Consider the following 23,796-nt stretch of genomic DNA (forward strand, 5'->3'; position numbering starts at 1 on the left):
ATAATTCTACTAGACACAGGAGAGATTTAGACTTCTAAACCGTAGGTCACCCATGCTTACCAACCTTTAAGTCACTCTACCATCTAACATTTTCCATGAGTTTGACAAAGAATAGGAAAATGACAACCACTTTGATAAAGTGATGAAGGTATTGTGTTTGGATGAGGAAGACAGGCAAAAAAAAAAAAAAAACCCCTCACTGTGTCATTCTGGAGCTAACTGTGTCAATCTTGCCCTAACTGTTCTGGCCTAACTAACTGGCCCAGGGCTGTTCTTTTAGGATCAACAAAGAGACATATCTTCTCACCTGTTCTACTTTGAGCTCTCAGGTAAATGATGGGATCCCAATATAATAAATTAAAATTCTAGCCAATTGTGAAATTATTCTAATTTTAGTAGTTTTGCCCCTAAGGACTAAATTTCAAACACAATAGGAAGAAAAAAACAATTGCCACATAATTACTCACAATTTTAAAGCTGCCTATCTAAGATCTCTCTCTTCATCTTTATCTGTCTATGCGCACATATGAGGTAGTCCAGCATAAGTCTATTTTTATTACTGTATATTCAAGATACAATAGCTGGGCCGGCAATCTAGAGACTATGAGACCTTCTACAGTTGTATACACCCTACAAATAATGTTGATTGATAAGTTAACAAGTTGCACTAAATCCTAAGGTCTCAATCCAAGTGGGAAGTAAGCACCATTAAGTACATTTTATTGAATAGTTTATTTTAAATAAGTTTTGGAACCAATTCTGAAATTAATGCAATTCTCCTAGAGGTCAATCAGTTATTTCCTTTCACTTCCCCCAGAAATTACAGCATGTGAAATGAATTAAAAAAAAAACATTTTATAGATATTCTATATTTGGAATCAAGTGCAAAACAATGGGCTGGTGTTGAATATGTAGCAATAGCAATTAGAATAGGAACATATCCTTTCTCTCACATATTTCAAATAGGCAAGTACTGTGTATACAATTGCTGCATACATATCAGCCTACATGTTATGTTTAGGTATCTGCAGATCAACAAATATGGAATAAGGCAGTATTTTAAAAGACAAAATTCATACAAAGATTACTGAGAACAACATTCAAAGTAATGCCATGCTATAATTTTCTGAAAATTTTCTTCTTCTTAGAAAGAAGAAAATTTCTTTTCTGGTCTTATTTTCTCTCTCATTTTCAAGCTACTCTAAAATTTAAATGGGTGGTATTTTGAGCAACTTTATGTTCCCAAAGCAAACTGCTCCTATTTTGTCTTTGTTATAGAACTCTTTCTTACTCTGGTTTCTTCCTGTTTTCCCCTCCCTTCAACTTTCCATCTGAAAAAAGTCCAATTTGATTGTCTGGGATATTTAACTGACGTTTAACTAACCAGGGGAGCTGCATTACACTAAAGTGATTATCGCACAATGAAAGGAGGTTTACACAAGTCCCTGTACCACTTCCTCGCTAAGGGAAATATGGTATGCACAAGATGCTTCATATACTAGCTGTGAGAAAGAAATTCTCATCCAGAAGTGTACTAACCCATCTCGTAGAACTATTAGGGATATGTTACAGAGAGGGGGAAAAGATTTTTCCCACCACTTTTCCCCTGGAAAAGAAAAAAATCAACAGAAATTTATCTCTTTTTAAAGTAGAAAGATTTAAAAACTGCAGTACTAGGATTAAACTACATGAGCAGAAGCTCATTTCTGAAGGGACTCCAATCCCATTTATGGAGTGCTATACAGTTTTGGAAAGTTAGTCAATGATTCTCAGGATCCTTATGGATCATTAAAATCAGAATCAGCCATCTGCAATACGTATTTTTTTTAACAACGAAAGTTATTCCTTCCAATATCAAGCTAAATAGACTGCCGAGTCAAATGCATTGGGATCTTAAATGAAAATTGAACAAGCATTGAAACCCTTCAATGTACGACCACAACTGAGCCCAAAATTTCTGTTGCTAGGTGAAACATTTGTTAACTGAGTTTTGCCCCATTTTACGACTTGCCTTACCGCAGTTGCTAAGTGAATCACTGCAGTTGGTAAGTTAGTAACATGGTTGTTAAGGGAAACTGGTTTCCCCATTGACTTTGCTTATCAGAAGGTCACAAAAGATGATCACATGACTCCAGGACACTGCAACCATCATAAATATGAGCCAATTGCCAAGCACCTGAATTTTGATCACACGACCATGGGGATACTGCAATGGTCATAAGTGTGAAAAACGGCTGTGAGTCACTCTTTTCAGAGACATTGTGTAACTTTGAACATTTACTAAATGAATAGGTCAAGGACTTCCTGTACAAAGTTAGCCCAAATAAACTTTATCAGCTCTGGTTAAATAGGTAAACCATAGGTCTTTGGGAAGAATGGGCAATGAATTACAGCCCGAGCCTAATTGAGCTGCTGACACCCCACTATTCCAAAAGTCCTAGGTATAAGCAATATGTCCAATATGATTCTACCCATAGATTAAGTTCCTTTATATTAATTTATAGAGAATTGCACATTATTTTAGGTGGGTTGTGGTCTGTTACACTCTTACACAGCAGTGATAAGTGTGTTACCCAATGAGTCCTACTGAGCATTTAATTCTGCTAAAAACCACTGTCCTAGATCCACCATAAAGTCCCTGGAAGATAAAAATTATCTGCCACTCTTCTTCAATTTGATGAAAAAGAAATGTTGTTCCCTTCTTCTCCCAAAGGGACACAAAAATATTAGTACAATTCTGATCAGTGGAGTGCTTAGATTTTACATTTGCTTTAGTTATGAGATGACGGGAGAATCTAATGTCATGTGTAAATGCCTGGTCTTTCATTAGGCAAACTTTTCTCTGGTTGTCTGTAGCCTTCCTGGCTTCCGAAACATCAATTAAATCCCAGACGAAAACATTACTCATCCCACAATGATTTTTCTGATCAGAAAACCCAGATTGCCAAAGAAGTTATAGAGAGTTATGGACATTTGTAATAGAGTGCCACTATCTACTGTGCGTAATGTTAGAGTAAATCTAAAGCATCACAGATAGAAATCCTAAAGTTCCTGGGTATGAAATAGAAAATCGGCATTCTTTTTTGAAAGGGGAAAAGTAATATTCAAAAACTGAAAGTCAGATGCCAGTTAGATTGAAGGAAAATTTTATACATGAAAAAGCTATTTCTGAAACAGAAAATGTGAGGGATGCCTTTTTTTTTTTTTTTTTTTTTGCTGCAAACCAAAATTAGGCAAGTCATCGGAATTCAGAATGGGATATAATTGCATCATGTGGTCTAAAACCCCATTTCCCCTTATCACATCATTGGAGAGAGAAGGAAAGAGAGGGAGGGAGGGAGAGAGGGAGGGTGGGAGGGAAGGAGAGAGAGAGAGAGAGAAAGAAAGAAAAAGGAAGGAAGGAAGGAAGGAAGGAAGGAAGGAAGGAAGGAAGGAAGGAAGGAAGGATTGTATTGTATCAAACCAAAAGTCCTTGTAGACTATGTATGCAGAGCTGCCTAAGGCCTTGTTTTCTCATAGTAACTGGAGCTGCTGTGAGTGAGTTCCATTATAGATCATACAAATTAAAAACCATTACTAAGGTGGCAAACTTCAAAAGATTCATTTCCTGAAAGACATATCACAGAATCTTCTGTGGCATCACAAATGATTCCGGAATCACACTTAAATGTATTATTGTATCAAGAAGCTGCTTTAGTACAAGATCAATATGAACGCTAAGATGTTTTTTCCTTGGGCTCAACGTCAGCAAGACCAAAAGACTAGAATAGGGGTCTACAACCTTAAACACTCAAAGAGCCATTTGGACCCATTTCCCACAGAAAAGAAAACACTGGGAACCAATAATTTAACAACTGGTATGACTGGGTGAGCATGGCCAACTCAACGTCACTCACTCCTACCCAGTCACCTCCTGCTCTGGAATATGGAGCGAGTCTCCATCCCCCGTCATCATCCTTGCCTTCTCAGGCCAGGCAAGGAGTGACAGGGAAGGGAGGGGTGGTGGCAGCCAGTGGTGGAATCAGCCAACAGGGAGCCACAGCAGAGGGCCGAAAGAGCCACATGTGGCTCTAGAGCCACAGATTGCAGACCTCTGGGTTAGAACAGTGTTTCTCAACCTGAACCATTTTTAAGATGTATAGATCACAACTCCCAGAATTCTCTAGCCAGCATGCTGACTGGTGAATTCTGGGAGTTGAAGTCCACACATCTTAAACTTGCCAACTTTGAAAACCATCTAGTTAAACTCTCTTTTGATAAATTACATGAAAACACAAAGTTCCTGTACTGGATTCTCATTATGAATCATTCCATATGGATTTTTCTCCCACTCAAGATTTTTTCCCTGTTTTTGTCATATTGATATATTTTTTTCACATCGTACTATATCATGAAATCTTCCACTGTGCTTTGAGTCTCATTTCCTCCCATAAAATTCTATCAGTCTCTTGTATCTTTAAAAGAAGCATTGAAATGTCAGTATAATCCCATCTAAGCACACCCACAGGCTTGGAAATAAAATAGAAAAATTAAAACTTCCCTCCCAGTAAAGGGGGTAGGAAGTCTATTCCAGACTAGTAACTAGTATGGACTTTTTCAGAATGTATTATAGACTTTTTCATTTGTAGGGGTGCCCTTTACATTTTACTTCTTTTACATTCAGATTTCTCTCAGTGCATTTCTTTGGAAGTCAGTTTGTCAAATTTAAATAGGTCTTTTCATGTCAAGATTTGGCAGTGTTGCAGTATAAACTATATCAAAATAATTCTATAACATTATTTTTATTATTATTCTTGAAACAAACCAGTTGCTATGTCATTAAAAGAAGCTTGGAATATGAAGATATATTTCTAGAACAAAAACTAAGATGTTTTCTTTGAATTTGGTAACATAACACCAACCCATTCTCGGACATTCTACCATTCCTACTATGAATTTCAATCACTTAAAAATCTTAAATAAAACATATCTTCTTATGTTTAAGATCTGGTTTTAACACACCTAGGTCAGGAAATTGAATTATGGCTAAATTTCTGTCCTTAAATCATTTACTTAGACATAAGTATTGCAAACAATATCGTCCCATATGAACTACCAAATGATTAAGCATTAAGAAAGGGAGCTAAGAATAGAACACACTGATAAATTCCTATTGGCTTTTTAGTCAAAATTGGTCCATTAATATTATGTTTTATGTGTACCAAATGGAAATATGTTTTTTTTTAAAAAAGAAATGGATATAATGGCAATGGAAAGTAAGAAATATATCACTTAACAATGCAATCCTACAAAACCTATCTGGGAGTAAGTCCCATTGAAGAAAACTTCTGAATAGAAATGTATATGATTGCACTATACTGGTACATAAAAGAGATATATACACTTGAAAAAAACTGCATTTGAACAAATTGTTACCCTGGCTAATATGACTATATATAGAAAGTAATCCCTATGATTATTCGGGATAAATATAAGGGGTGAAGTTGTATAAAAAATATAGCAATGAACATCTGTGGAGATTTTTTAAAATAATAATAATAATAGTAATAGTAATACTGATGCTACCATCAAAACAATGAGAAGAAGATATAATCTCACAATTTACATTTAATATTTGTTCTATATTCTACACACAGAACTTAGACCTTATCAACCTATATTCCATTATTAACGTATTTCATCAGTGTACTCACTTGGTGGGTTCAAAAATAACTTGGCAACAATTCTGCAATGTCCTTGCAAATGCCCATAATCTTAAGCAGTTTAAGATCTCAGGCAAAAACCCTGACAGGCTGGAACGTACTTTGTTGGAGTTCGTTATAGAAAATGCAGGTTCAATTCTTGGTCATAAAGACCTATAGGGGATGGGAGAGGTATTCCTGTATCATGTTCCTGTATACTGAACATGCTTGACCAATCCATCCTCAAACCCCATCTTCAGGCCCTCTCGATGTACAGAATAGAATGGAATTTCCTGGATTTTCAATTTATAATGGAGGTGACTTCAAGAAATGTATCTTATACAATAGAGAAGCACCAGATTGGAAGGATGATAAAAATGGAGTTTGGGTGGGAAGGTGGGTTTTGTTGTTTTTAATGGGGAGTTGTATATGAAAGCATTATTATTAGCAATAGCATTTAGACTTATATACCCTCTCTAAGGTGTTTACAGAGTCAGCCTATTACCCCCAACAATCTCGGTCCTCATTTTACCGACTTCGGAAGGATGAAATACTGAGTCCATCTAGAGCCTGGTGAGAATCGAACTGCCAAACTGCAGTCAGCTGGCAGTCAGCAGAAGTAGCATGCAGTACTGCATTCTAACCACTGCGCCACTGCAGCTTTATATTAATAAATAATAACAATTTATTAAATTATAAGATGAGAAAAGGCTACAAAATAGCACAAAGTTAGGTTTCTTAAATACCAAAACCATTAATAAAGTAAAAATATTCTAATTACATCCAAGATGGTCCCTAAGTCTTATGAAGTAGTTTGAATGTTAGAAAAAACTATGGTGATTTTTCAGAATAAAACAGCAATTGCCAAATGCCCTTCAGCTGCTCAGCCCTATTGATCAATTAGATAAATGATCAAATTTTCAGCTAGGGAGATCAGGCTTTCCTTCGAGCCACCCAAGGAGCCTATCCCTTAGGAACATAAATACATTCTAATTTGGAAACGGGGTAAGCAAGGGGAATATTTTATTTGTTAGAATTGTAGCAGGCCTTATCTCAAGAGGGGCCAGCTTCTTGCAGTGTTGGAGGGGGCAGTGCATGTATGGAAGAAAGTGAAGGTGAAAAATTTATTCTGTGATATTGTCTGCTATCTATCATTTCTACAAAAATTCATTGGCAGGAATATTTTCAAAATTAATAGAAACTGCCTTCTGTCTCAATTCATTAAAAAAAACAACAGGCAATGGCCATGACCCAAGTATCAATAACCAACAGTAATAAAACACAAAATCTATTCTTTCAATAGCACAACCAAATCCTAGACTTCTGGGCCTCTTGGCTTTGGCATGTTTGTTGTGATATAATGTCAAGTGACTAACTGGATGCGTCCTACTCTGTGTATGCCCTCTATGCCCTTCATACCGAGCAGCCTTCCCCACCTGGGTGCCCTTCCACATGGATTGGACTCCATCTCCCAGGATGCCTAGCAGCAGCAGGAACGAATCCAGTCAGGTTGGCAAAGGCAGAATATGGAGATGAAGATAGCAAAACGCCTGCTTCTTGCTACAGAAAAGGGGGAAACACAGGGGAATCGGTATCCAGGGCTCGAAGATGTGGCAGCCGGGAAGGTGGGAGAGGGTTAAACAAGGATACCAAAGTGCTTCAAAGGAATGCACACCAGGACTTGCTTTTGTATACACAGTGGGCCATTCATGGCTGCAGGGAACTGACACTTACAAGTTGCTGAAAAGCCGGTTGATCTATGTCACTCTGCAAGGCGAAATCGCTGAGGACTTTCCAGGGCGGCTGGTAACTCTGCACTTCTACTGGGTTCGCCTGCAAGCCACCGTCGTGTCTCTCCGGACTGGCTGCCACCATGGGGGTGCCCGTCATTCCCTGGATGTTCTGCAAACAAGGTAGCACAGGCAATGAGCAGCCATACTAAAGACACCTTAGATGCCTGGAGCATAAAAATAAAAAAGCTATCAGCTGTGCTTAGCTTTAATGCACACTCTTCCCAATCCTCTACGTTCCTCTGTCTTTCATAGCATCTGGAACTAGAGGGCTTCCTATTTTATCCCCTTAATGAAAGTAGTACTATTAAGGAACAGACCCATTTCTAACCTGAAACAACCCTGAAGAGCACATGCACATGAGCAAAACTCCCATTCCACGTGTAGATTTCCGGTTGCATTTAGTATCAGAAGGGTGCCTCTCTTGATCTGCAATCTATGTTGCTGTTCTATATATCCCGTGTCCTCCAAACATGTGGCATTCCCACCTCTCAACCAATCCAGAGTAAGTTATTGTTCTCAGAGATCTATAAGACAATGAGTCAACTGGGGGAAAAAATGTCACCATTGAGTTTAAGATGATCGTTTCAGTTCTAGAAAGGTAAACAGAAATTCTTGTCTATATTTTCAGAGAATCTAAACCAGTTCCCAAGTTAAAACATAAATTATTGGAGCAGGGTCCTTTCATTAAAAAATACAGTTGAGAACAAATGCACTTAGGCATTATAGTGAGAGTGCCATGACAGTCAAATAACAGCAAAAGAATCAGGAGTCTCATAGCACTTTTTCCAACTAAGTGATTTTATTAAAAGGCATCATCACAAAAGCATATAGCGATTAATAAAACTTGCTAGTCAAAAAAGGAACTAAAAGATTCCTCTTGATTTTGAATCCAGAAATGAGAGCTGTTGAAATCACATTCTAGGATGCACTTTTATCTGAGAGTAGGTTCCAGTCTCCTTAGTGAGGCTTACTTTTGAGTATATTGTTCATAAGGAAGGCTTTACAGCAACCATGTATTGAAAGGGCAGTAAGATTCAGCCAGAACATAACAGCCTCTCCAGATTCTGAATATCTTTGTTTGTTGTTTTCCTTTCAGCTTCCATTTTTTTTCTCTGAGATTGGTGGGGGAGGGAGGAGATCAAGGCTGTGCAATGGTGAATCCGCCATTTCTATTACTCAAACACACGCTCCTATTTTCTTTGACACCCTCTTCCCATCCCCTTCCACTTTCTTTTGCTGTCTCTACTTACTTATTTAATCAGAAGGAAGCATATGATAGCTATACCACAGAATTGACTTGTTGAGACTTCCTTTTGAGGAAATGCGTCTTAATACTCTTCTTCACTAAGGAACTTGGTTTCATTAGTGGGAGTTATATTAGAGCTACCAGTTCTGGCCTCCAAATATCCATATGGAAACAACATTCTCTAACTCTTTGCTCCCATCTTATGATCATCTGGATGTGTGCTGTCAAGGCATGTTAGCCCATTCATATGTAAAGTCAAAACAAAGACAAAGCCATAAACATTAAAATTTCAGAATCGTACAGGAACTGTTATTCAGCTACTGCCACCCCAGCATATGCGTAAGATCTCAACTTGTGATGTGAATGATAAACCATCTATAAATTAGGTGGAAGTAAAAGGCAAATAAGAAAAGTGCAAAGCTTTCTTAATTGCTTGGGGACTGGAGAGGGAGGGAAAGTGCAAAAGAGTAGGAAAGAACTTTGAGGTTTACTGTAGAACAGGGATGTCCAACCATGGCAACTTTTAAGACTTGTGGACTTCAACTCCTAGAATTTCCGAGCTCACCATGGGAGTTGAAGTCTACAAGTCTTAAAATTGCCAAGGTTGGACATCCTATTCTAGAAGTAAAGATTGATTATGGAATTTAAGTCAGAACATGCTTGGAATCACTATAATTCTCTCTTCCCCACTCAAACATTGATTCTGGATGAAGCCCACAAGACAGCTTGAGCTTAGTCTTAATTCCTAAGCATTTTGAACACACAAATAAATAGCATTCTTCTTAAGGCCACCCTAAGAGGGAAAGAGACTGACTTTTTAGTTTCTCTCCTGCCTTTATTATTATTTTTAATATAAATAAGTCCCTTGACCAAAGTGACATTTTTGGTCCTTTCCTGGCTGTGGGAAGAAGCAGTTGGATACAGAGGGGTCATAACAGGCCTTGAGTTAGGGGCAGAATTCTTCATTCAGGGGATCATCAAAATTGACTGGTGATGTTTGGAAACAGGAGGCAGTACAATTCCAGTGGAATCTGCAGCTCTGCTGATTAAATTCTAAATGTAGGAACTGCCAATTGTAACACTCCAAAACAGTCCACACCAGTCTGGGTTTAACCAATGCTTGATTCCTTATGCTGCAGCACTAAGTGAGCACATTAGGCTGATCATGTATTTTTTTTGTTTTTGTTTTTACTTATATACTACCTTTATTAATAATTATTACTTTTGTTGTAATTAATTTGCCATTATTAGTTATTAATAATTATTAATAATTCAAGGCAGCAAACATAATAATTAACAAATCTTCCTCCAGTGAGGTAAGTTGGTCTGAGAGAGAGTGACTGACCCCAATTCTCTAGCTGGCTTTCATGGCTAAGGCAGAACTTGAATTCAACTTGGCTTTTTTGCTTTCTATGCTGGTTCTTTAACCATTAGACCAAAGTGGCTACCTTTTTTCATTAATTTAAGTCATAATCATGCCAGTGAATGTTTATTTTTATGTATTGTTTCCATTTGGGAGGGAAGAACAAAATCCTGTAGGTATTTAAAGGACTTGCATCCAAAATAGCTTCTAAATTCAGAGCAATTTACATTCCTTTAAATTGTGGGTTTATGACATTTTGCAGTGGTGAAACACCACTCTTGGAGCTCCATTTAACCAGAGCGTTCAATCTTTAAAACAAATTTATAACTGCTTCCCACATTTGAGTACTAAGGTATGCAACAATTATGAAAACTTAAAAGGGAAAGCAGAAGTGGGGCTGGGGAAAACAATCTACTTTTCTCATTTGATTCATAAATAGCTTTTCATGACACTCACTTAAATACTGCAACTACTGATTTAAACAAATTCAAGCCCATAACTTTTTCCCTTTAATAAATGCCACCCCGCTCAACAAGGAATCTTCTCTGTGCCAATGTGATTTAGGATTACAATTTTGAGTTTTATTTTGGCCCCAACCTGATTCCAGTAAGGATATATACATCCCCTATGTGGGTGGGGCATAATTTGGGGTACATCACCTCAAATTTACTAGCATCTACTTCAGAGTGAATGTTCAGCCAGATTTAGTTCCAAAATGGGCCCAACTACAGATCTAAAGTTTCCTGAATCAATTCTTTCTAAAAGAAAAGCAATGGAAAAAGTAGGAAAATATAGAAAGGTTAAGAGAAGACAAAATGTCAACTCCTTTTATATCCAAGGAATGAGTTTAAAAAGTCTTCACAAATATACCTCTACTTAGAGAGAATAACACACCGATTATCACTGACATTATTTTGCCTCCAAATTAACATTATTACTAGGAATATGTTGTAAACTCCTTTGGTCTCAACTAGGACTTATTCCACTTCTTGGCTAGCACTGGGTATTGGGTACAATGGCACCATTTCTTTAGTTACATCAATTTATTTTCTAACTTATTTTGTGTTGTTGCATTCTGTTCTGCCCAGTGCAAATCAGTGCAGCTTTAAGAATGAGCCAAAAACAGAGACATACCAAAAAATATTTCAAGGCCTGCCATCAAAATAAGCCCCATTCTCAAAATTACTGTTCTTTTACCTGGGAGAAAAAGCACTTTTCCTATGGATTCAAACCAGTCTCTTTGCTACTGTAGCTATTATAAAAGGCACAGAAATTGGTAGCAACCTTTTATCTCCCTCCCTTCCCTTCCCCACTGCCCCTCCTCCCATTTAACTGGATTGAGAGCATAATTAATTGGCACTCAGAATGTTTCCAGCAAAACAAAACACCCATTGAAGCAACCTCATGCACACATGCTCACCATATCCGCCCCTAAATCTCAAGGGGTTTTCAAGGAAAAATAAAAAGGGGTGAGGAGGGAAACTAAGACCTTATGTACAAATCATCCTAAGGCGGTGTTTCTCAATCTTGGCAACTCTTTAAATCAGGGTTCTTCAAACTTGACAGCTTTAAAACTTGTGGACTTCAACTCCCAGAATTCCTCCTCTAGTCATGTTAGCTCCAGAATTCTGGGAGTTGAAGTCCACAAATCTTAAAAACTTGCCAAGTTTGAAGACCCTTGCTTTCAATTGTGCAAGACTTGACTGGATGGGGAATTCTGGAAGTTGAAGTCCACAAGTCTTAATAGTTGCCAAGGTTGATAAACAGTGCCCTAAACCATGGCTTAGTCATGGTTGAAGCCATACATACAGCAGGTTACACCTAAACCCAAATTAAACTATAGCCAAAATCAAAACTGAACAAGCCATCTTATAACTGAACACAAGGTAGGTGATCTTAGCTTATTGCTGTGGTCACCTACATATTTATTTTGGTTAGATCAACTTTAGAGTAATCAATGACTTATCACAACTTAATGAACTGTAACTATCCACACTATAACAATATGGTTACACAGGCAAGTTTCTCCACTAAGCTAAAAATTGGAGGAGGTCATTTGTGGTTCAGTATGTTGCAGGTACACATCCTCTTCGACCGAATGCACAACTCATTTAATTCAAAAGAGCTGGGTACAAACTCTAGGCACTGAACTGCAGAAAAGATGCGTTCCCACGATACCTTGAACCCAAAGTCCTCAACTCTGCAATGAAATGGCAAGTCTCTTTTGAGAACGGATGTCCCCTAGAGGCCAGGAAGAGAAGACACCGCGCCCGCTTACCGTCTTGTCGTTGGGCTGCTGCTGCTGCAGCTGCTTCATCATGATGCTCCGTTTTTTGTCCTTGCAACGCTTATTTTGAAACCAGACCCGGATCACTCTGGGGCTGAGACCGGTCATTTCCACCAGCTGCTCTTTCATGAGGGCGTCGGGCCGGGGATTGGCGGCGTAGCAGGTCCTCAAAGTGTGGAGCTGCTTTTCATTGAGGACAGTCCGGACGCGGGTGGTCTTTTCTGGCTGCTTATGGACGTGGGGCCGGAGAGCCGGCTGCCTGGCAGAGATAGGTTCTGCTGTAAGGAAGGGAAGGAGGGAGAGGCGCCTGGTCAGTGAAAGACCAGAAGGTAGACAGACAAAGAGCAATCCTGAAGCTTTTGGGAGAACTTCTGCCCATTCCAGCAGAAAGACTGGATCCTGCCCTGCGGAGGGCGGGGGTGGTATCCTAAGCACCTGCCTTCAGACTCCAGCGATCAACAGGAAAGATTCCCCCAAAGCTTCGCTCTTCCTTGAAAGACTCTTTCTCCTTTAGGCTCCTAAACCAGGGGGTCTCCAACATTGGCAACTTTAAGTCTGGAGGATTTCAACTCCCAGAATTCCCCAGACAGCAACGCTTTCTGGGAGTTGAAGTCCTCCAGGCTTAAAGTTGCCAAGGTGGGAGACCCCTGTCCTAAACTATACTAACTAAAGTATCTACAGCAAAGGTCTTCAAACTTGGCAAGTTTAAGACTTGTGGACTTCAACTCCCAGAATTCCTGAGCTATCATGACTGGAGGAGGAATTCGGGGAGTTGAAGTCCACAAGTCTTAAAGCTGTCAAGTTTTAGTTAATTAACTGATCTATAGTTTTAGTTTGAAGCTTTACCTGTTAACCAATCACCCCCCCTCCGCCACTTCTCAAAATGAATCCAGCTAGCCTTTCCGAAGCAACTCCCTGTGCCCAATGCCTCGGGCTACTCACAAAATAGCCAGGCTGTCTGAACCCAGAACAGAGCCAGTTCTGTTGGTAGCTGGAACCAACCCTGCTTGGCCCAGAAGCCTCTTAAGTATCTAGAGTGTTGACAAGCAGAGATACTGTCAAAGAAGTCAAGATGGCAGACACACAACTACCATTTTGGGTTTGTTTGTTTTTTAACCCAGACTCTGCTGATGCCCCTTATTTGCAAGCAAAGAGAGTTGTTAACATCTTGGGAAGGAATGTTTCCCAATGACATGCATTTTTCTTGGTGAGCTCATAGTCCATTTAAGTGGACATCTCATCAAAGTAAAATTTTGGCATATTAGCTCAGTCCCAGCCACCATCACCCCACACCAAATCTCTTTGCTGAGGGAAGAGGAGAGACCGAGAACATGTGGATTTCTGCCAGTGTTTTAGAAAGTTGTAGGAATCTGAAAGGCGACTGCTGGAAGTTTCATTTATTATCTGTGACAGATGTATTTGAAAAACTCCAAGGAAGTGGTGGGGAGGACTGTTACCACATCTATCTCTTGGTGGGGCCCTTAAGCTTTATTCCTAACCCTCAGAATATTTGTCCTTCCCAGGTACAATGCAGGCCAAGGGTACAAAGTATTAAATTAAACTGAAGTGGAGAAGAAGGGTAACAACAAAGAGGCTGGAAAGTTCACACAACCCTCCCCCGCCCTCTATTTAATTGTGGATGGGTAGATTGTGCTTCAGTGCATTGTGTGAAGCCAGAGAGGCTGATTCTCTTCTGGTTCAGTTTGTTCTGCAGCCTTCAGTAATTGGGTTAAATCAGTAAACAAGGAATTAGTCTGTGGAATGCAAGCAGAGGAATACCAAGACAATGATCCAGCTGCTTTGTTATAAAATTCCATGCTTCCTTTTCACTGTTATGATGGCTCTTCCACACCCAGTTATGCACTCTGGATTTTACCCAGAAACATCTATTGAAAATGTGAGGTTTTTTTTTTTTCATGCCAATCATTGTCCCTTGCTAGAAAAAAAAAGGTTTAAGGAAACTATGTTCGTTTAGCAGTTGTTGGTTTTTTTTTAATGAAAAGTTATTTCACCAACCCAACCAGCCAAACCAAAAATTCTGCAGGGTTTAATTAAAATTATAAAAGATAATATTTTCAACTGACATCCTTCTTAAGATTGCCGTAGTACAGGTATCCCTCAACATACAGTTCATTTAGTGACTGTTCAAAGTTACAACGGTACTGAAAAATGTGACTTATGACTATTTTTTTTTTCCACACAACCTTTGCAAGCATCCCCATAATCAAAATTCAGATGCTTGGCAACGGTTTCACATTTATGTCCGTTGCTGTGTCCCAAGGTCACGCGACCACTTTCTCACAAGCAAAAACATTTGGGAAGCTCATTCACTTAACAACCGAACAACTGTTAGGTTGTTTACTAACTGATCAGCTGCAGTGATTCACTTCTGTGGCAAGAAAGGTTGTAAAATAGGGCACAACTCACTTCACAATTGTCTCGCTTAACAACAGAAAGTTTGGGGTTCAATTGCAGTCGTAAGTTGAGGACTACCTGTATATGCCCTTCATGAACATCCTGGTTTGTAATTTCTAACTGCAGATAAATACATTTTTGAGAACAATCCTATTCATTGGAAAGTAACTTGCATCCCTATGTGCGGTTTACTCAGAAATAGCTTCTCCCTGGTCAGCTGGTCAGTAAATCATCCTCTGAGGAAGAAAAATCCCAGTCTGATATTTTTTTTCACCTGGCAGAAAATGCTACAGAAAGCTATAAAACCTCTTCCCATCAACTTTTTCCTGAAATATTTTTTGCTTTCAACTTTAGTTTAGTTAAAGAGGCTACAAAAGAGATGAAAAACAACCATACCTACCAGTAAAACAACTTGGTGTCAAATAAACTACCATGGGTTTAGATCTGGTCTATGTGTGTGGGGGGTTCTTCTTTCAAATACCCACCTCTTTTCTCATATTTGTCTATTCATCAAAGCAGTCTGTCTGGTATAGAAACAAAGAAAATGTAGTCCAAATGTGGAGCTTACTTGACTCTGTGGTTTTTTATGCACATTTATTGGGAAGGAAATTGTGCTGCAACCAGTGAGGCTTACTTCCAAGTAGGTCTATAAAGGGCTTAGGCTGCTTGCTCTTTTTTACATTTAAAGGAGCCTGCCTGAGAGTACATTACATCACACTATTGTCATGTCCTGGGTTAGTCATGGGCTTGTGAAAGGAAAGCAAGGCCTTAAAACTTGAACCATCTTCTTTGCCTACTAATCCACCCCACCCACCCCCCCAAAAAAAATCTAGGGCCCTTTGGATGTAGACTGCAACTGTTTTGGCCACTCAACACCCTCCATTTCCAACAGACTGGGGAAAAGGTTGGTTGAGGGGTTTTATTTGTGGGGGAAATGCCTTCTATAAATAAATAATTAAACTGAAGTGGAGAAGAAGGAACAAAGAGGCCAGAAAGTTTTTTTTCCTCAAAATTTGAGTTGGGGTGGGAATCAGGCACAGGAGGAATAGAATTCTTTATTGGCCAAGTGTGGTTGGACTCACGGGGAATTTGTCTTGGTACAAATACTCCCAGTATGCATAAAAGAAAAGATACATTCGTCAAGAATCATAAGGTACAACACTTAATAATACAGAAGTGAAGTGAAGCAAAATAATGCCAACTTCCTAAACTCACTCTAAAACCCTCAGCTACAATTTCAACCCAAATCGTAAAAAGCTTTGGAAAGAGGCAGCAGGATCTTCTGGAAAGCAATTACCAAAGATTAGCTTGTTGACAGTTGTAAATTACTGCAGGAAGAGGTTTTCCCCCTGTATTATGAGTTTCCCTGTTTCTAGCAACCTTCTTCATCCAATGCTTCATTCTAAGGAAACATCTTTGGAAGAGATCAGTGGGTGGTTGACATATTGGCAGCATCCCACTGGGAGCACACTCCCTCTCCATTCTCCCCAAATCCCCCCTGTTGGGGGTTGCTGAAATAGATTTATTCCAATATATATATCTTTTTAGGCAGCTATTCTAGGAAGCCCCATTGACCTCACTGAAACTAATGTTTGAATAGTCATCTAAGGAAATTGTACAAAACTCCAATAGAGATCAATATAGTTTGCTTTGATAAGACCAATAGTGGTCTCTGTGATTCCCCTACTTTTATCTGCAATTAGTATTTGATTAACCTACACCATATACCTGACAGCACAAGATACACACAGAGAGAAAGCACACACACACACACACACACACACACACACACACACACGGAGTATGTCTGTTTATCCATTTAAAATATACCTAGTAGCTTAATAATCAGTTGATAAGCTACCAAAGATAACACATTATTTACCTTTGGACTATAGCGGACTTTTGATCCATATCAGCCAACTGAAGTTTTGTATTGACTTCAACATGAGATGGATTGAATCTCCTGTCTTTGACAAGCAAACTATACCAGTTCAAATATGTGTTTCCTGAATACCTTCAGGTTCACAGGGTAACTTAATATAAACAGGGTTTCTTCTCTTGATCCTAAGTACACTTACTGGAGAGATTGTGATCCCAGTTGAGTTTTCTCATAAGGAAAGTCTACTAAATACAGAAGAGTTAAGGCTGCCATTTAATTCATGTGGAAATAAACCCCATGGAAATTTAGTAAAACTTACTTTTAAGTAGACAAGTATAGAATTGCACTGTTACTTTCACAGAAAAGGGTTTGCAAACATACTGAACCAGTTGGATTTATGCATGAACTTCAACAGGTGCAGATACTCACTTCAAGTGCCGGTATCTGCACCTGTTACCCCAAAGCACAAGCACCACTCATTGTTCTGAAACTTCTTTCTAAACTATGTTATTTTTCTGTAGGAAATAAAAATCTTTAAAATCACTGGAACTTTTCCAAGCGAATGTGAATAGGCCTCAATTGTGCAAAAACAATGTGAATGCAAATATAATACAGTTCAAAATGTATTTGCAAACCTTTGGGTTTGTCAGGCAGAGTGCCTAATCTTTGGGATAAGACAAATTAGATGGCAACTCTACATTTACCCTTCCTGGGAATAAATCCTACTGAACTGAACTTCCTGAAGAAGTGATCCACAAAAGCTCATGCAGCAATAAACATGTTAGTTTTGGAAGATACCACAAGATTCCTTCCTATTCTGTCATTTCTGCATAAACACATCTAGAATTGTTCTTTTCTGCATAAACACATCTAGAATTATTACTGGTTTCACCGAAATTCTCACATCAAATATCATGTCAACTCAGGCCTTGGGAAGTTGAGATTAAAAAACAGACTATGGTTATTGGCCACTGGTTGTCCAGTCTAGTGAATCTAGGATATTAGACAGGAGTAAGATGAACTTGATAAGCTTGTGGTTCAGCGTTCATGGAAACCAGGCTTTCAACTTAAGGGCAATTTATTTGATTGAGGCTTGTTATGTAAATATAACAATAGTATTTGTTTAACCCTGGATTTTGCCGCTGATTTTTCATTGGATTCCAAGAGATTTGATACAGAGGGGGAAAAACTGATTTGGAAAGAAACTTTTACTCTATATAGGGAGATTTAATGTGGTGAAAACTATTTGGTATAATGGTTAAGGTGCTGAGCTAGAAGCCAAGCGATTGTAAGTTCTAGTCCCATCTGCAGGGCAAAGCCAGGTGGGTGACCTTGGACCAATCACACTCTCTCAGTCCTAAGACTAAGAGGAAGGCCAGGGTAACATTTCAAAAATCTTGCTGAGAAAACTGCAGGGACTACACTAGAGTTAATTTTGAATGCCACCCAAAGTTTCTATTGTGAGATTGAGTGACCATATCAGTGATTTAAATTTGTAGGCACAAAACATACATATATCAAATATGTATCAGAGGGCAATGGAGTTTGCATTCTGTTGTACACCTCATTGACTTGAATGGAAGTGAGTCCAGCAGTCATGCAGAACTTATTCCTCTCTATCATTTTTTCAAGTGCATCTTTCGTAGGCACATATCTAGCCAAAACTAAGCAAACTTTCATGCCCTAACCCTTTAGCGTGTGTCTTTTCATGCCCATTAACATATGTGTACTATAATTATACTGCAACGGCTTAGAAATATGAGTTTCATCCTATTTATTTCTTCTGAAGTTAAAGCTCAGAGGGCAATGGAGTTTGCTCTTGAGTACTAGATCTATAGCTTTCCCCTTCTTGGGTGGCAAAGTGTCATCCTTTTGCTTCCACCTCTAATTAATTCCACACCGCTAATTTCACTATTTGATAAATCAAGAGGGTAAACAATGGAAGCTTATGACAAACGAAATGCCTTAGTTTTTAAGGAGCCCCAAGGCTGCTTGTACTGTAAAGAAAGCTACGGCTTTGCAGCTCCAATCCCAGGGTTCCTCGCTTCCTTGGGCTCCATCCTTTTGAGCGCCTGCAGAAAAGTCGCTTTTTCTGTAAGGGAGCTAAATATGGTACAGAACCGGGCAGTTATGGGGTTAGGCTGGGCCTGGCAAGACAGTAAGGTACAAAGGAGCGCAGCACCAGCCCAAGCTCCTCCCGGAAGGGGCCCAAGAGTACCTGCCATCTGGAGCGGCCTGGCGGGGTGCAAGGGGCTGAGGGGGTCTCCGGCGCCGAGACTGGCTCTTTCCACCACGTCGTGGTCCGCTCGGCAAAAGAGGCCGTCCTCTCGCAGCGCGAACTCGTCCCCAGGAATCAGCTGGCGGCTGCAGGCCACGCAGCGAAAGCACTCGATGTGGTAGACTTTGGAGCGGGCGCGCATCACGAAGTCGTTCTTGCTGAACCCAATGTTGCATTTGGCGCACTTGATGCCGTATAACCTGAGTTCGGACCCCGCCGGGAGGGAGGTGAGGAAAAAGAGGAAGGAAAGGGAAAAAGGAGGAGGAAGAGGAGAATAGGAGAGAGGAGGGGGAAAAATATTTTAGATCCCTGTTCGAATCAAGTTTTTTTTTTTTGACCCGATCCGCCAGACCGCGCGTTTTCAGGCGCCCGTCCAAAGCAACTTTTTTTCTATTGAACTTGCCCAGCTGACTCTCCCACCCATTTAAATAGTGTGTGTGGGGGGGGGCAGGTGAGGACCCCAACCCAGATTTGGAGCTGCTGTTTTTCGATGCTTACAGAAAGGATCGCGGCCGCTGACCGCACTCTGCCTGCCCGGCAGAGGAAGGAAGGAAAGGAACTTTGGGGCTGGGATGCATTTTTTTTTTTTTTTTACTAAAATATATATTTTGGTTGTAAATTATTTTTGGACGCATCTCTTTCCGCAACAGTGGAGAACTGATTCCGGGATCTACAGATTCCGGGATCGAATCTAGATTTTTCCCCCCCACAAAGGAACCGTCTAAAGCGTTCCTGCGAGTCTGGCTGGAATGGCAAGGAAGGGGATCGCCTACGGTTAACTCTAGACCAATTAAAAGGAGGGATATTAAACTGTAAAGTCCTATTTAAAAAAAAAAAAAAAACAAAACCGGACCCCATGCTTTAAAAACACAAACGCGCAGGTTCAGGCCGGGTTCAAACAAAAACTCTGCTGAGATTCTAATTTATCCTCTCTTACAAGGATGCGCAGAAAACCATATGCCCTTTACGCGCTATCTTTGCCGAGATCCTCACACGAGCCCCCAAAATACCAAAGCAGAACCGTACTTCTTATAGAGCAGGCCAGAATAGGGATTTGGGGAGTAGCCATTCGCCGTACTTGGGATTCTGTTTTGGAGATTGAGACTCCAAAAGGGATTAAAAAAACAAAAACAAAACAGGTCTGAAGATGGCCATTAGCGCTCTGGTTGAACTTCTCAAATGGGTTTTGCTTTGTTGCTCACGGAAATCCTGAAGTTCGTTTTGTTAATTTGTAGACGGTGTGAGGCACAAGTCTCTTGGGTTTCCTGGTTCTGGATTAGCAAAAGCGAGTGGCGAGGCCTACCTTATCGCCAAGGCTGAGGCTTTGATTGCTTACACGAGTGGAAGGACGCCCACCCAACTGGGTTTCCCACCGAAATTCGGTTCTTTCTAGGAGAGAGTTGCGGCCCCGAGAAAACCCGCGATTTTATTTTTTTACACACACACACACACCCCACTATCTGTAAGTTAAAACGAATCATTTTGAGTTAACTTGGCCTTTCTCTACCTCGGAATGTAATCTATCTTTTCGGAAAGGCGGGGGGGAAAACATACACCGAATCTTACAAACTTTCCTCCAAAATAGATGCCAAGCGGTTCTAGAGGAGGAACAGGCCAGAAAACTTCTGGAGTACCGTTCAACCCAGCGATGGGGTTAGGTGGTATGAAAAGGCGGCTGGACAACCTTCTGCTCGCTTCGCTTCTTAGCTCGCCATTGAGTATAATTTCTCTGTTGATCCGGGGCGCGGTTATACCGTGTGTATATATATCAGCCATTCCTTATCTTATCACTGTGCAACCTCTTTTCATAAAAGTAAACCCGAGGGAGAAAATAATAATGGATAATAAAATAATTACAAAGCCCCAAACTACCGGCTGTTTTTTTTCTTAGCGAAGAAAGAAATGGCAGAACTCACTTTCGAGGCCTGGGCCAGGAATAAGCTATTGGAAAGAGCAAAGATGGGAAAAGGCCCCCCCGTTGGAAAACGTTTCTTGGGAGCCGGTAAGACCCTCCCGGTCCACGAACCAGCCTCTCAAGCAAATGTGCTTCAATCCAGCCCCTTGAACTTGACTTTACACTTGAGTAAGCATTTCCGAAATACACGTTTTGCGTTGGCTGGAAAGATGCGGGGTTTACTTTTCAAGGAAACGGATTTGCAAGAGAGAGAGAGAGGCCGAATTGAACGCTGCAGGCCTAAGCAGAGGGGCTGGGACAGCCGTACCGAAGGCGCCAGTGGCATTTACTTCCGAGTCAACCTGCTATAGTGTGGGCGACGGGGGCAGACAAATGGATAGCTGGGAGATACCGCGCCTGTTAACGTAAATTTATTTGTTCGCTTTGCCCGGCCCCGGATTTTAATTCCACCACACACACCCCTTCATAAAATCCCCGCGGTTCATAAAGTCCTGGATTTTGACAAGGTTTTAAAAAGCAGCCGCCGGCTTAGAGAAGAAGGCCGTCCGAAGCTCTGGGACTGGCCGCCTTTCAGGAACCACGGCAAGGCAGGCAGGTAAGGAAACTGGATCTCGTTCCCTAGCGGCCTTTCTGAGGGCGAATATCGGACGGGGGTGGATTCTGTCGGCGACTTCAGTCTTCTTCGCCTTTCAGAATTGCGCTCCAAGTCGTAAACCAAGTTGTTGGGTTTTTTTTTTTTTTTTTGGGGGGGAATCCAAAAAGCAACCCGAGAGAAGGGTTCGGATCCAGCGAAAAATTGCTACCGAAAAACAAATTCGCACAACGCCAAAAACTGAGCGCCGCTTAAAACACCGCCGCCGCCTCCTCCTCCTCCTCCTCCTGCCATTCCTGGTTAGGCAACCTTAAGCAGCCCTCTCCCCGTCTGGATTGTGTCCTGGGCGCAAGCCGCCAACCTTTGCCCCCCCCCGCCCTCCCCGAACATCAAACCCAACCAAGGGTACACACAGTAGCTTCGCGTCTCCTCATCCCAGCCTTCCCCCACCAATCCCTCCAGCCTCCCCCTGCCCCGCGGTCACCGAAAAATCCCTGAAATAAGAAATAAAAGCTGCTTTCCCTTCTCTCTTTAAAAAATATTTATTTGTCGGTTTAGCTGTCAGGTCAGCGGTGGCCAGAAGAGCAGGATTTTTTTTAAAAAAATCGGCTCCCAGATTTTCAGGGTAGGAAGGAAGGAAGCCGCTTCCATTATCTAAATGTAGCGATTGTTCGCTAACAGCTGAGGGGCAATTTGATCTCCTCCGTCCAATTCATCAAGGCAGATAAGATAAGAAAGGAGAGGCGGTCCTGGAGCGCCCAAAGGGTTAATATTTAAAAAGATTACGGCCTGTAATCCTACCCACGCGTTTACCTGAGAATAAACCCTACTGAAAAGTCTGGCTCCCGAGTAGACCTTCCTGCAAAATAAGTCTTTGTGTGGGTTTCCCCATCCTCCAATCCCACCCCTTCCAAGCAATTTGTTTTTTTTTCCCAGCACAGTGCGAACTTTATTTAATTACTATTGCTAGCATTAATAATGACCAATGCTTTTTTATTTTATTTTATAGCTGTCCTCTATCGCCTTTCTTCCAAATGGCTTAGGGCTGATTCGTTAAGGGGGGGGGAGCAATCCCTCCTCCGCATCGGTGGTTTATTTTCTAAAAGGCGAAGGGGCCTGGCTAGAATGGATACCGAGGGGAGTGGTTGCTATTTTCCTTTTCTTAATGCACTTTCCTGAAAAATGGGGGGGGGGGTGGAATCTGCCCCGTTACCTCGCAGGAGAAACCTCTCCTCCCCACTACCTCCCACCTCATTTCAATTATACACTTAATTAGCTAGAGTTCAGGGGAGGGGCTGGATTCATTTGAATGACAACAAATCGCAGCTCCCCCCGCAAAAAAATATTACACACGCCTCAAACTGGACCTCACCAGAACAGTCGCAAAAGAGGAGCCGGAAACAAACAACACCCCTCACACGCCCCGGCGCTCCTTCCCATCAAACCCGGACCCTCAAGATATTTATTTGATACTTTGGATCTTCTTTCGAATGAAGCTTTTGGGCCAGAGAACCCGAGTGTCAGTAACTCACCTCGGATTGCCCTGCAGAGGGGTTCCTACATCAACCCACCCAGCCAATTCAGTGAGCATGGAACATTTTTTTAAAAAAATATAATAATCGCACCCGAAATAGACAGTTCTGGGATACTTTTGTTTGGCTTGTTCTACCTAGGAGGCGTATTATTTTTTAAAAAAATTCTTTGGAAGGTGTGGGGTAGGATTAATACGTTTATTTCCCACCACTTTCATAGATTTAAAGCCAAGAAGTTAACCCCGACTATGGCAAAAAGCAGCTGGCCGCGAGTCCTTCCTCAGCTACCCAGGAAGTAAATGCACACACAGAGAGACAGGACTTCAGAAGGAGGCGGCCTTCAACCAGCGCCTGACGGACTCCCGAAACCCTGAAGATATTTACTCAGGAGTATGGGGACACTTTCTTACCAACCAGCCTGTTTGTTAGAGGGCTTGTTTTTTTTTTTTTTTAAAGGGGGGGACATTTTACGCAACCTGCCTCCATCCTATACAGATTTAAAAAAAAAACACTACTGAAATATAAAAAGGGGGGGGGAACCCATCACTCTATAATTATGTCTGCATCTCGTTTATTTTCCTGTTTACTATGTTCCTCCCACCCTTATGCTTCAAACTTCGTGTGTGTGTGTGTGTATGTCTGTGTGGCTGTGTTTCAGGAGCCTGCGCGCACCTTTCTCGGTACATTATTCCAGGTTTCCGAAGGGATAAAATAGAGCTGGCTTTGCCCTAAGAAACAAGTTTCCCCAGTTAAGACTCCAGAAGAATCTCAACCTTTCGGTTGGGAGAGAACCAGCACGGAGCCGCCACCCACCC

General features: G+C 40.9%; 1 protein-coding gene and 1 long non-coding RNA gene across 4 annotated transcripts in view; one reads left to right on the plus strand and one right to left on the minus strand.

Annotated features, from left to right (window-relative positions):
* The window catches only part of ISL1 (ISL LIM homeobox 1), an 81,280-nt gene that overhangs the window by 55,496 nt on the left and 1,988 nt on the right, over positions 1 to 23,796 (minus strand). For 2 of the 3 annotated variants that reach the window (XR_015748244.1, XM_026666325.2), the window contains exons 3-5: positions 18,883 to 19,142; positions 12,362 to 12,648; positions 7,416 to 7,583 (exon numbers count right to left, since the gene is read on the minus strand). Coding sequence is in view for 2 of the 3 variants with exons in the window: in XM_026666325.2 (XP_026522110.1) it covers positions 7,416 to 7,583; positions 12,362 to 12,648; positions 18,883 to 19,142 (715 nt within the window). In the remaining variant the exon portion in view is untranslated. The remainder of the gene's footprint in view (positions 1 to 7,415; positions 7,584 to 12,361; positions 12,649 to 18,882; positions 19,143 to 23,796) is intronic. The other variant, XM_026666326.2, reaches the window with a different exon arrangement.
* LOC148132580 (uncharacterized) lies at positions 12,661 to 13,746 on the plus strand. The gene is made up of 2 exons (XR_015748245.1): positions 12,661 to 12,923; positions 12,957 to 13,746. It is a non-coding gene; the product is annotated as an uncharacterized LOC148132580 (long non-coding RNA).

This window comes from Notechis scutatus, chromosome 2 (assembly GCF_049901735.1).
Source record: "Notechis scutatus isolate UNSWTSFEM ecotype Mainland chromosome 2, rNotScu1.2, whole genome shotgun sequence".
Classification (NCBI taxonomy): Eukaryota; Metazoa; Chordata; class Lepidosauria; order Squamata; family Elapidae; genus Notechis; species Notechis scutatus.